Raw genomic sequence first — 13,875 nt, forward strand, 5'->3', positions numbered from 1 at the left:
ACTTAATTGCTAGCTGGGGTTAAACCACGACAGCAAGTCTCTCTTTGCTGCAGCGTTTGTTCAGGAATTCAAATAAAAGTTTATTTCACTACTACTGTTGTGCTGTAACACAGAAGTCGAATCATAGAATCATAGAATGATTAGGGTTGGAAGGGACCTTAAAGATCATCTAGTTCCAACCCCCCTGCCATGGGCAGGGACACCTTCCACTAGACCAGGTTGCTCAAAGCCTCATCCAACCTGGCCTTGAACACTGCCAGGGCTGGGGCATCCACAACATCTCTGGGCAACCTGTCCCAGTGCCTCACCACCCTCTCTGTGAAGAATTTCTTCCTGACATCTAATCTAAACCTCCCTGATTTCAATTTATACCCATTACCCCTTGTCCTATCACTACAGGCTCTTGTAAAAAGTCCTCTCCCAGTACCCTTGTAGGCCCCCTTCAGATACTGGAAAGCTGCTATGAGGTCTCCTCGGAGCCTCCCATTTCCTTTGGCTGTGTGCTGATAAGGTGAATAGGATGCTACAGGCTTTCTGGCAGCTTGAGAACAGTACTTGCTTTCCTTCCAGTCTCCTCCAGCTTAGTCCTGTTTAAGAATTGTAGCCATGATAATTTGGTGTATATACTCCTCCTGCAGCACAGTGAGCCCTGGGAGAATCTGTGCTGCAGGTGAAGCATTAGATGAGGGTAACCTTAGGAGTGCTGTCTTTACAGACTGGATGGGTGCCGTTTTTCTGGTAAAAGTATTGTATTCTGAATAAAGGTGAGGAAACAGACTACTACCTTTTCACCTAGTAATACCCTAGGGCAGTTTCATTTTCCCTGCCACTCCCTCTCTTGGAGGTAAGATACTCTTGATAGCAACAGTTTGAGACATGGTGGGAACTAAGACATGGATGTAAATACAGTGTCATCTGTGTCACAAGTGAGGCTTCACCAACAGATGTCCAGACCCAATGTAAAGGCATGTTTGAGCAAAAACTGTCTGGACAATCCAGTGATCCCTGACGTTATGAGCTATGTATTCAGGTGACCCATGTATGTCTCTAAAGGGAAAGGAGAATAAATGTAGGAGATGGATGTGGAATTTTTCTGGGGAGAAAGGTGAGGAGCCTGCCAAATGTTGTTGAATGTAAATTTATTTATGACCTAATTTTTTGCAATTCATGGTGGTACTACTAAGCTTGCTTGCTGGCTGTCCAAAGGCATGAGACCATACATATTCCTGTGCTGCTCCCTCCTAAGTGTAAAGATATAATTAAAGCACTTCTGTGAGGAATTGTGGTTCTTATGGTCTAAGGAGCGGATTAGTGCACTTCAAAATATCTCTACCTATTCCAATATTTATATAGAATACATCTAGTAATTCTTCCTCCATTTCTGACTCTGCTGGTGAAACAGTAGCAGAGCTCAGTAAAGTTGCACAGAAGCATGAGATTGCTCCTCTAAGCCATGAAAACATTTTTTTATTGCGTGAAGGAATATTGATCTCTTTTTTTTTTTTTTTTTTTTTTTTATGTGTCACTAGCTTCTGACTGAGGATTTCCCAAATATCAAACTGGGAGGAGGGGGACGATGGTAGCAATGGTATCAAACCTCACTTCTATTGACCCTGTATTTTCACAGTGTAGATGCCCCCCATACGGCCGTTACCACTAGTGTTTTGTTGGTGATGAGTGAAGCTTTGTCCTGAAAGGGACTGGATTATATGGTCTGTGCTTTACACTGACACACATACCTGCATGCTCTTTCTCCCTTCAATGCATTTGAAAAATGTGCTGGGTATGGTATTGGCGTCTTAGGTGACACTGCAATGACTCTCCACCTGCTCCTCAACAAGGCATCACCTGCTGTATTATCACCTGCTGTATTTATAGTCATAAAATGTTGTAAGACAACACCTGGAGCTACAGGAACCGTAACTTCATGAGCTTGTTGCAAGAGTAGGCTGTTGTATTTAGTGGGCATGCCAGAAAATTGTATTTATTACTATCTTATTTCCTGTAAATGTCTAGGGAAACCTCTCTGAAATGAACTCTGTCTGACAGAAGGCCCTTTCAATTTCAGGCCAAGGTATGTCAGTTAGAGATGGGATTAGTAATACAGGAGAGACCTGAGAAATATTCTGTTACTGTTTATAAGCTTTGTAAATTATTAACTACAAGCTTTGTAGCATGCCTGGTCTTCCCTGCTGTAGTTTTTTGTGTGTGTAATCATGCCTGTGATTTGATTATTGCACTTTTATCCATTCAGCAGTGCTGTTGGGGTATGTGGGGTTTTGAGGTTTTTGGGGTTTTTTTTGGGTTTTTTGGGGTTTTTTTAGGGTTTTTTTTGGTTATTGGGTTGCTGACCATCATAGTTAAGTCAGCTCAGGTCTGCTAAGAGTTGTATAATGTCCTAAAAACCAGAAATTGTTATGAGAGTTCCACAGAGGCTATGATTCATGCCTCATGTAGTTTCAGTCAAGGGTGGTGATGTAAATATCAGATTGAGTTTACCTTAAGGGTAAACACGTAGACCTGCAAAGCTCGATTAACTAGATGTGATAACTTGGAGGAGAATAAAACCTGCTCAGAATATTATGGATGAAAATTCAAAAGAAGTCCTGCAATGTCACGAGTAATTAAATTTTACATGCATCCTTCAGCTTTAAAACAAACAAAAAAATATAATCATTACATAACCCCTATGGGGAAAAATAGATTTTTATAAAAGCCTAATTATGGTTACTGGCCCTGCCAAACCTGATCACCATGAACATTTCCTTCTGCTTTGTAAGAGCTGGAAATTAAAGTAGGTTTCTGCAATATTGATTTGAGGTTAACCAGTCTTTGTATCGTTGCAATACATCCTTTTCCATCTCCAGTGTTAAGAATTCCCATTGCAAAGCAGCTATGCGCATCTAAACCTAAACTGTACTGCCGCTACTGTAAAACTGTAGCATTGTTATGCCCTCATCAGAGTTAGCAGACTCGTTTTAAATGCTGGGTGTGGGGATATTTTTCCTTTAGCATTGCACCACACAGCCAGTCACTAGCACCGTGGAGCAATGGAGCTCCCCTGCTGTTATTTCTCGACTCAACAGGGCTTGCTTTTTGTTTGTTGGTTTTGGGTATTTTTCTGCTGTGTGTTGTTTTTTATTGTTGCTGCTGTTAGCAAATCAGGGAAGTTGAAAAGCAGAGCTAGGAATGAGAAGCTTGGCAGGAGAGTAGCTTCAGACTGGATGGAGCTGTATCTTACAAGTGCTTCATGAATGCTTTGTCTGCCGACGTTACCTGGTGTTTTGTAATGAGGTGTTCTAGAAAATGACATCTGGACAGCTGCATTCATTGCTCCATTGTGAAACACAGCAAGTTTAAGCATGTTTTATCTGTGAATTTCTAACCTTGACTGCTGTGGATCCATTACTGCAATCTGCATAATGATGCTTTAAGGGAAATATTACACCATAAGTTCAAGAAGTGAGGGGTGGGGGTGTATGGGGGGGAATAAGAAAAACATGTATTCTGGTTGAACTGATGCCAGATGGCACATACCTGGGGTTACATGCAGAAGTCCATGTCCAGTAGAGTTCACACTACACATGAGGAAATGGAAGTCTCCTCCATTCAATTAGCAGATGAGTCAGGTTTTCTTTCACAGTTTGATGTCAATTTTCCATCCAGCTGTTATGGGATATTTATTCTTCAGGTGTTAAGGGCAAAATCCCCTCTCTCTATACTTAACTGTCAGAGAACCAGGTACCTGCTGCTGATTGAAATGGAACTGTTCTAGGGACATAACTGTGTTTTGCTTTCATAGATATATTGAATTCAAAGGGTGTGGGTTTTCAGGACGACTGCTTTGGTATCTTTATTTTTTTATCAGCTTGAGTCACTACTCATATCTAGCAGAAGCACTGGGAAGTTCAGTTATCCTTTAAAAGGTGCATTCTTTAGCAAATCCTTCAAATTTTAAGGTGCTGTATTATTCATGGTGCTGGAAAGACATGGAAATGTTTGGAGAAATGAGTATTAGGTTGTCACTAGAAATAATGATAACCAGCTACCTCTTTATTTCCTACATTACTGTGTTTCTGGAAATATGCACAAGCAGCATAGGAAGTCAAAAGTATTTATGGACCGTGTTCTGTTTCAAGTGGCACAAAAGTAGTTATGCTTAATGCACTTATCAGTCAGCTGTATGTTTACCCCCTGCCTTTAACACCTGATTTTTGCCCCTTGCTTTATATTATTGACCCTGACTCAGAGGTCAGTGCAGAATTCCCCAGCCATGTTGTGCTAGTGCCCCAAGCAGCCTTATTATGCGTATTCTATTCCCCTTAGGAATACAGATAGGATTACTTTGAAAGAAATTCCCAAGAAATTGTAATGTGTTTGCCTCTTGCTTTATTGAAGGCACCAGGACTTAGAAGATTGTGTTCCCTGTGCATGTGTATTCTACCCTAATATTTATATATTTTTTTAAGGACTAAAAAAATGTGTCTAATCCAAACTGAATTTGACTTATCAAAGACAAATCCTTACAAGTCCTGTGGAACTAGATAGCTGGATAGAGGATCAAGATTTTTATTAATGCCTCCCTTGCTGATGATAACCCACCCCCAATCATGAAATTACTTCATTCATGATTCAGTAATTCAGTGGGATTTCTGAGGCCCACGTAAATGCTTGTTGTTTCTGTGTGCTCTTTGTCTTCCTACAATCAGCCTTTAGGTGACACTTTCTGATGAGAGAACAGCAGCAGTGTTTCTACACCTAGTCTTCACCCAACACCATCCCTGAGATGCTGCTTTCTGTTTGGAGGTCTGATGCTTCTGCTTGTCCAGAGCATCTAATCCACATGATTTTCCTATGACAAACACTATATTCTTATTCAGTTCTGTAAAAATGAAGAGTAGAGGTTTGTATCTCCCAAGAATTCTTAAAAAAAAAAAAAAAAATCACACTGTGACTTCATTTAAGCAAATTCTGGTTGAGCTGGGGCTGAAATGTGATAATCCTTCAACAAAGGAAGTAAAAGGGCACTTTTAAATTGCATCATTTAGTCTAATGTACCACTCTATAAATTACATAACAGATAATGTCATTTTGCCCTTTTTATGATCCCATAGGAAGTTATGAATATTCTAAACACCAGTTATTGCTTAGAGGAATCATAGGAGAAACTCTGTGGGATCTTGAAAATTCTCCATGACCTTTTCTTTTTTTGCAAGAGAGAATTGCAGGACCAATTGATTTTATCTGAATATTTCCTTAAGTCCTCTTACGGCACCTATTCTGCTGTGGTAGGACTCAAATTGCTCTGATAAATCAAAGCCTCTCTTTTACTCTATGGAATTATCCTAGGATGGGGTAAAGGGACAGTGATGGAAAGTCATCCATGGCTCCTCATATCTGAATGGCTGAAACGCCTTGATTCCCTTGCCCCCCAGTGAAGGTAGGTACAGACCAGTGCTGTGCTAGTGACTGCTTTCCTGACTGGCAGCTGGACTTGCTCCCTGATTAACTGACACCCCCAGAAGACAAACTCTGCCTTGTTGATGCTGTATATTTCATCAACACCATCACCCACTGCTCCTGAGGGAGGAGAGAAGCATGAGCATCGTCTTGTCATTTTGGTGGCTCCCTCAGCAAGATTTTGAGGTGGTTCTTTTTAAAATATTTTCCCACTTATGCAGCCATTTCTAAAGCACTATCTGTAACAGCCACAGAGGTGCTGTCAAGACTGATGCCAGCTATGCAATCACTTTGGAGTCTGAAACTTTGCTAATAGGACTGTTTCTTCTCCTTTTTGTAGGAGTGAATCCCAGTTCTGCAAGTAGGGGCAGGAGGAGTGGTGCCTCTCACTGACTGCTGCTTTTTATTTAAATGGATGAATTTGATGCACTGTAAGAATGACTTTGACAAACTGCTTCTTCTAAGTAACTAAAGTATCCAGAATAACAAACCAGATTCTGCAGGCTTTTTGCATGGCCTTTCAATGGAGGAAACGTAGCAATAACTGAAATCAGTACTGAAATACTTGGATGTTTTGAGTGATGTATTTTCTTCATTCTGATCCTAAAGCAGAAGGGTTTGGGGTATGTGATACATCATTTCACTCGTGATGTGAATAAAAAGTTCTCCAGTTTAAAACTATTTTTCTTTACGTTACATTGGATATCTAAGGTTGGGTATCAAGCCAAAACATTATTGATGCTTATTATTTCAGAGCACTTGTCTTTTCATTAGATATCTTATGTAGATCTTATCTGGATTACTCTAACTGTTGTCACCTGGAGAAATCTTCAGTGCTAGGGAGCATCTGTTCTCAAGTCAAAGGATAACCTGATTCTTCAAGTGTGCCAAGTTAAGACACCGTCCGGTCTTGAGGTCTGTTTTTGCTTCAGTGTGAAGTATTCCAAGGTAGCTGTTGCTCTGGGACTGGCTGGGCATCACTCTACTTGTAGGAGGTGATGCAAAGGCAAACACTCACCAGTTGTTTCTTTTCCCTTTTCCTTCACTTATTAAGCTGTTTTTATTTCAACCCTGGAGTTTTCTTGGCTTTGCTCTCTGTATTTTCACCTGTACTACTGCTGAGGGGAGTGTGAGTGAGTGAACAGTTGTGTTGGTGCTTAGCTGCTGTCTGTAGTCAACCCACCACAGTTTTATTCTTATGTTGATGTATCCTTTTCATTATTTATAGGTGAGAGAGGAGCAACAAATCCATAGAGTGCAGACTAGGGCTTACCTTATGCTTAATTTTCTTCGGGTTTTATCTGTAGCTGTCTAAACATTTCAAGCCCTAATTCCCTCCATTTGAAAGACTATGATACTTCTTTTATATCCATGGTGGAGTTCAAGTACCAGACCTGCCAGAGTATTGCTGCTCGATTCATAGTCTTGCTTGCAAGGTCAGGTGACAGAAGATCACAAGTAGACTTACATCCATAGAATCAAAGGTTGGAAAAGACCAAATTCCAAAGGTTTGAGGTTAAAAGATCTTTAAGATCACCACGTCCAACCGTTAATGTAGCACTGCTAATACTACCCCTAAACTATGTCCCTAAGCATCTCATCCACATGTCCCTTAAATACCTCTAGGGATGGTGACTCTACCACTTCCCTGGGTAGCCAGTTCCAGTGATTGATAGCCTTTTCAGTGAAGAATTTTTTCCTAATATCAAATCTAAACCTTCCCTGGCACAACTTGAGGCCATTTCCTTTTGCCTTATCACTTGTCACTTGGGAGAAGAGACCAACCCCCACTTCTCTTCAACTTCCTTTCAGGTAGTTGCAGAGAGTGATAAGGTCTCCCCTCGGCCTCCTTTTCTCCAGGCTAAACAACCCCAGTTCCCTCAGCCGCTCCTCACAGGACTTGTGCTCCAGACCCTTCACCAGCTCCGTTGCCCTTCTCTGGACATGCTCCAGCATGTCAATGTCCTTCTTGCAGTGAGAGGCCCAAAACTGAACACAGGATTCGAGGTGCCGCCTCACCAATGCCCAGTACAGGGGGACAATCACTGCCCTGGCCCCACTGATCCTGATGCAGGCCAGGATGTTGTTGCTCCTCTTGTCCACCTTGGCACACTCTCAGCCATGCATAAATATGTCCAGAAAAAGTATATGAATAGTTAGGTTATTGTTAGTGGGCTTTTTTAGGTACTTCATCGCTGCTGCATGCATACTAGCTGCGCTGCCCAAATAAAAATGGGGAGGGAAGCAAGGTTCTAGCTGTAGGTAAATAACTAAAGTGTCAGAGTGGTGTAGGATAATAATCATAGTCACTGGAGAGAGTTGAGCACTTCCAAAGAGCAATTCAGCCCTTAGGCACTACCAGAGAACATCTTAGCCTGTTTCTTTTCATTAACTAGTGGTGGTGACTCAACTGCAATTACAAACTCATACTCAGTACTTACCTCTGTCCTCCTATGTCTTTGTAGGAAAAGCCCACAGCTCTAATCAATAAAGGAATAAAAGTGCGTGTCAGTAAAGAACAAGCGCTGAAGATGCCTTGAGGTCTTTTCTTTTGCTTTAATAGCATGGTAAATCCCACTGCCCGGAGGCTGTTAGCCTACGCACAAAATCGAGTGTGTGACTGGTGGCATGGATCCTGCTTCGGAGCTTCTAGTGTGGGTGCACCCTGTCTCCTATGCTTTAGTGATAAACAGCTGATATCTTCTGGTCTGAGCTGAAGATGCAGGTGGATCCTTGGTGCTGTGACTTAGCATTCCCTCAGCAGTGAATGGGGTGACTCTAGGAGTGCTGCTTGAGAAGATGTTCTTGAGTAATTCAAGGGACCTGTGTCCTCAGCAGTAACACAAAGCAGCTTGTGTGTTTGTTGTCATTGTCACTTGTGTCAACTCTCTTCAGGTTGTGTTGAAGCACTTACAAAATAGCCTGAGAAGATTTGTGCAACTAATCTGTAAATAAGGCCTAAATTGGCAATGTGAGTGTGTCATGTTTTTTTGGTTTGTTTTCCCCACCCCCCACCCCCCCATCATACTGAATAATTTATTAGAACAAAACTTTAATTCTAACAGGATATGAACACAATTGTGCAAATTGTGCGCAGCAGACAATAGTAAGTCAAACAGGTTATTTGTTTTTGTCCCACAAGAAAGATGTTTCCTGTGGTCTTCTCTGTATTATCAAAGCAGGAAATGAAGCTTAATGACTCTTGGTTTTTTGTCTTACCCAAATGCTTTGAACGGATGCTCTGAAAATTGCTTGAAGACTTAATTGCTGATGGATTTCAATCACCGTCACTTCAGATTTTGTCAGAATCTAGGTCAAAAAGGGATTATGAGTGATTCAGTTTTGGGTCATGTAAATGAAGTCTGATATTTGGAGTTGATGTCTGACAGCTTTTGTTCAGAGGGTTATGAAGAACAAAATCATTAGCATTTTTAGAAATAAAGTTGGACCCTGTGGTTGCATCGGTGTATCAGAGCTCAGATCAAGAGGTCTCTGGCTCTTTACCATGGCACCTTTCTATCAGAAACTAGCAGTCTCGCAAGGCTTGTGGGCCAGACTCTGAGGGCTTTTCCCCCTTTAGCTTTTATTAGTAGTTAGATATAGAAACCCTGCGAGAATTTGGAGATATCACTGATTATCAGTCTCAAATTTCTGTGAGAGGAAAGTGACTCTGAGTCTGTGTCAAAATTGATCTGGGATCTCGGTGGCAACTGGGAGTCCCCAGCTCTCACAGCTGCCTCTCCAGAGGCTGCAGAGCCTTTACTGGTGCTGGTGCAAGCTGTCTGCTCCTCTGCCACCCAGACGCCTGTACTGCAAGTTATGTGGCACAGTTTAAGTGCCACATGAATCCAGACCCCTCGTTGCCATGCAACTGGTGCTGCTGAAGGCTTCTGCTGTTATAATGGTATTGGTGAAATATTATCTTGTCTTCTGGCCTGTGGCTTCCTGACTCCTGACTCACCTGAACTACTGTTCATAATGCACACTATCGTGTTATCAAGTAACTTCCTATTACTGCTGGGCTCAGTCTGATTTTGCATGGGAGAGCTGTTTAGCTGGATTTCTTCTTTCTTGACAGGCTGGAGAGGTGGTCCCATGCCAACCTCATGAAGTTCAACAAGGCCAAGTGCAAGATCCTGTATGTGAGTAGGGGCAAACCGAAGCACAAGGACAGGCTGGATGGAGAGTGGATGGAGAGCAGCCCTGAGGAGAAGGACTTGGGGGTACTGGTGGACAAAAAGCTGGACAAGAGCCGACAGCGTGCACTGGCAGCCCAGAAAGCCAACCGTATCCTGGGCTGTATCAAGAGAAGTGTGGCCAGCAGGGCGAGGGAGGGGATTCTCCCCCTCTGCTCTCGTGAGACCCCACCTGGAGTATTGCGTCCAGCTCTGGGGCCCCCAACATAAGAATCAGCCAGTTGACGCAAGTCCAGGGCAGGGCCAAGAAGGTGATCAGAGGGCTGGAGCCCCTCTGCTATGGGGACAGGCTGAGAGAGTTGGGCTTGTTCAGCCTGGAGAAGAGAAGGCTCCGGGGAGACCTTATAGCACCTTCCAGTACCTGAAGGGGCTACAAGGAAGCTGGGGGGGACTTTTTACAAGAGCCTGTAGTGACAGGACAAGGGGTAACAGGTTTAAATTGAAAGCGGGGAGGTTTAGATTAGATATCAGGAAGAAATTCGTCACAGAGAGGGTGGTGAGGCACTGGAACAGGTTGCCCAGAGAAGCTGTGGATGCCCCATCCCTGGAAGTGTTCAAGGCCAGGCTGGATGAGGCTTTGAGCAACCTGGTCTAGTGGAAGGTGTCCCTGCCCATGGCAGGGGGGGTGGAACTAGATGGTCTTTCAAGGTCCTTTCCAACCCAAACCATTCTGTGATTCTCTCCCATGATGTGCAGGTCAAGCATGTTTACTATGGCAGCATAGCTGCTGAAGCAGTTAATATTGCTTGATTTAGTTTGAAATCCACAGGAGGCCCAAATGAGGAGATTGTGGAAAGGGTAGAAGTTGAGTGGGGAGCATGGCTTGTTATCTAACTGGACGGGTAACTTTTATTCTTGATGAGCTGGGGAAAATCCACTGTCATCAAACTGAGCCATAGGATTATTTCAGAACCTGCACTAAGCGATGTGATAGTGCTTATGTTCAGCCTCATGCAGCACCAATCTCTTGTTTCAAATCAGGGAGTGTTACCAAAAGCATTATCATATAACCAAAGTGAAATAGATCTCTATTGTAATAAGACTGCTTTACAAAACAAAAAGGACAACCCAACCAAAAACCTGTAGCTGAGAACTCATCACACTTTTCATAGATGGTAGTGTAACGTAAAGCAGGATCTTTTATGTATTCGATGCCTGAGTCTGTGAAAGACTAGGTTAATTATAATGGCCATTTGAAACTTTATTTAAGGCAGCTCTGCTCTGCAGGACCGTTTGAATTATCAGATACTTTAGTTTCTGTCATGTTATATTATTTTATCATTACTACTAGATACTTTTGTTATTATGTGTTGAGTGCTATTGCAGAAAAAAATGTGAAATTATTCTGGAATGAAAAAGAAATCAGAACTGATGATTTCAACATGAATGTTTAAATATTATGGAAAAAATCATACGTAGTTATTTGCATAACAGCTTATATGGTTTTCTATCATAATTTCATTGAAAGCAGCATTTTAAACATGAAAAAATGTTTCAATAACAAAAGCTTCTGCTGGTTCTGCTTACCCTGTAACATCCCTTATGTAACAGAAATAAGAGGGAAGAAAAGCTATAAGCTCTTTTCTTTAACCAGTTGCCACTGCCCATGAGAGCCAGCCTCCTCGCTGTGGCTGTAATTTGTAGTGAACTTGGGGAAAACCCTTGCAGTTGCATGTCTAGCTGGAGGAGCTGGTGGGAACTAGAATGCTGGTGTTCAGGTATTCAGATCACTCCCCTTGGTGCTGCCAGAGCACAGGTACGGATTCTGGGACTAGGGAAAGTAACAGGAGATATCAGCAGTTGTAATGGTTCTCTTAGCTATTCTGTTTTCTCAGGGTTGCAACTGCCCTGGGATGTCCCTCTCTGTGTGGTTATTCAAACTTTATGGTGGTGAATTTTATTTTGGGATCAGTCTACAGTAGAATGTTTGACCCATCTCCTTCTTTCCCCTAAACCACTGTGGTGTTAAAAAGAAAAAAAAAAGATCTTCCTGTGGCACAGGACAAGTGCATAATTTGTGCTTTGGAAATCAGTGGGAGGTGGAGCTATGAGTCAGTTTATACAGCTCTTCTTCCCTGCCTCGTTTGGAAAATAGTGTGGTCCAGGAGCACCTGCCAGCTGTGAGACTTACAGACGGGACCATTAGAGCGTCGCCTTTTATGCAACAGGGATCCTAATGGAATCGTCAGCCTATTCACCTTTGGTAAGAGAAAATCAGTGATGGGGCAGGAGGATCTGTTTGGCTGACTTGGTTGCGATTTATCAAAAGTAAATGCTTGGGGAATTTTGACCCTTAAATGTCAAATGGGTCTGTGGTAGGCAGATTTATTAGTAAGAGCAGCAGCTAGATGGCCTTGGTGAGCTGGAGATGTATCCCATCATGAGGAGGAGAAATGGTAGGGCCTCCTGCTATTGCCATGGCAAATATGAGTAGAAACTGAAAATTAGGAATTGTTGACTGCTGGTTTTCATCGCTCGTCTGTCTCGGCTCCTTGTTCCAGGATCGCTTCATCCAAGCAAACCCACACAGGAAGATCGGGATCAGGAGCAGGAATCATGAAAGGCCATACAGCGCTGAAGATGAGGTACTGTATAGAGGAGCAGCTTCTGGGTTGCAGAGAGACAGCTGCAGGGTATGAACAATGGCCATGCTACCTGCAGTCTTCCATCAGCCTTTCCCATCTCTCCCTAGGCTTAACTGTTATTATGAAAGGTGACATTTTAAAACAGTTAGTTAAGGGAATGTGTTTCTTCTGTGTGTCCTCTAGAGTAGAAAACATTCGCTGTGACTTGGGGGTTGGGAAGGTGAGGAAGGTGATGAACTTGTGGTTTAGATGCCGGACAAGGAACTGGGAGAGCTGGATTTCAGTCTTGATTTTACTGTGACCTCACTGTATGGTGGTAGTCATACCCTGTGACATCTAAGTCTCAGTCTTCAAATTGTTTTTTCCTTTGTTTTATGGAGACAGATCAGTAGATAAAATGGATAGCTTGGTGTCTGCCACTTAAAATGATTCTGAATGCTAATTTTCATGAAACTGAACTGGTAAAAGGAGTTGGAAAGTACTAAATGTGGTACATACTGGATAAATAACAGATTATTCCCTTTTATGAGTAATGGCTAGTTTGAAGGATATTAAATGATGATTTAAAAATGTAATAAAGAATTGTATTGCTTGGTGGTTTTCCCCCTGAGTGTTCTAAATCTGCTCCCTAGCTGTATTCTGTGCAGAATTATGACGTTCTTTACTAGATCTGGGAGACCAGTGAACTCACAAACTGCTCTCACTATGGAATAATAATTGGTTTTGTGCCTGTGTATTTTCTTAGTCTTTCAACTGTATCATAAATAAGTTTTCTGCAAACTCCTGGATATTGATGGTGGTAAAGTTGAGGATGAAAAGTTAATCTTCTCTGGGATGCAAAGTTGAGTTTTCCGCAATTCTGATCATCTACTCCTGTCATTCCCTTTAGCTCCAAAAACATTGCTGCCAAAATTTCTGCTGAGGTCTCTTCCAAACCTGCTGGTTTTGTTAAAATGATGCTTTTTGAAAGAAAACTATTGGGCTAGGAATTTCCCAGTGGGCTCTAAATGGCATCTAACCTGGTGACTTACTGCTTTTTGGATGGTTAATCTGCTTCTGTCAGGAGACTGGTGTAACAAAATGAGCTACACCAGAAGGTCCTAAGGAGACAGTGTCTCAGAAATTGTGACACTGTGAAGGTTTAATTGACCCTTTCAATTTAATTGGTGGAGCTACTGCTTCCATATATATTACTTCTGATACTTTCAAAATTGTCTTGCTTTTCCTGTAACCAAGTACAGGGTTGCCTGTAGCTGTGATGAGTGGAAGGGAGAAAACAAAAAACGGAGTGGGTTGTGCAGCCTTCAAGATATTCCTGTGTAGAGCCCTGTGCTATGGGATGTCAGTATATTGCTATACCTCAGTGCTTCTCCTTGGTAAATCAATGAGGCCAGCTTAGTGTTCTTCCATGTAAAAATGTTTATTAAAATAATTATTATTGAAAAAGTCCTGAATAAGCTAGATCGTTCTGAATCACCTATTTGTCCTTTTGTCTTTTTTTTTGTGTGTGAATGTGCATTCATATGCAATTACAACTTTTATTCTTGCTTCTTTGGTTTAATTACATAATCAACACACTAGCAATTTCACTCTTATCCTACCAGAGATGTAATTCAGTTTGTATTTGCAACTTT

The 13,875-nt window shown here is 42.1% G+C and overlaps 1 protein-coding gene across 1 annotated transcript in view; it reads left to right on the forward strand.

The window, feature by feature from the left end:
- LOC104515573 (cytosolic phospholipase A2 epsilon-like) overlaps positions 1-13,875 on the forward strand; it is a gene marked incomplete at its 5' end in the record, with an annotated part of 42,421 nt that overhangs the window by 8,953 nt on the left and 19,593 nt on the right. The window contains one exon of the mRNA XM_010159595.1: positions 12,425-12,461. Within this exon, the coding sequence (XP_010157897.1) occupies positions 12,425-12,461 (37 nt within the window). The remainder of the gene's footprint in view (positions 1-12,424; positions 12,462-13,875) is intronic.

This window comes from Eurypyga helias, unplaced genomic scaffold (assembly GCF_000690775.1).
Source record: "Eurypyga helias isolate BGI_N326 unplaced genomic scaffold, ASM69077v1 scaffold969, whole genome shotgun sequence".
Classification (NCBI taxonomy): domain Eukaryota; kingdom Metazoa; phylum Chordata; class Aves; order Eurypygiformes; family Eurypygidae; genus Eurypyga; species Eurypyga helias.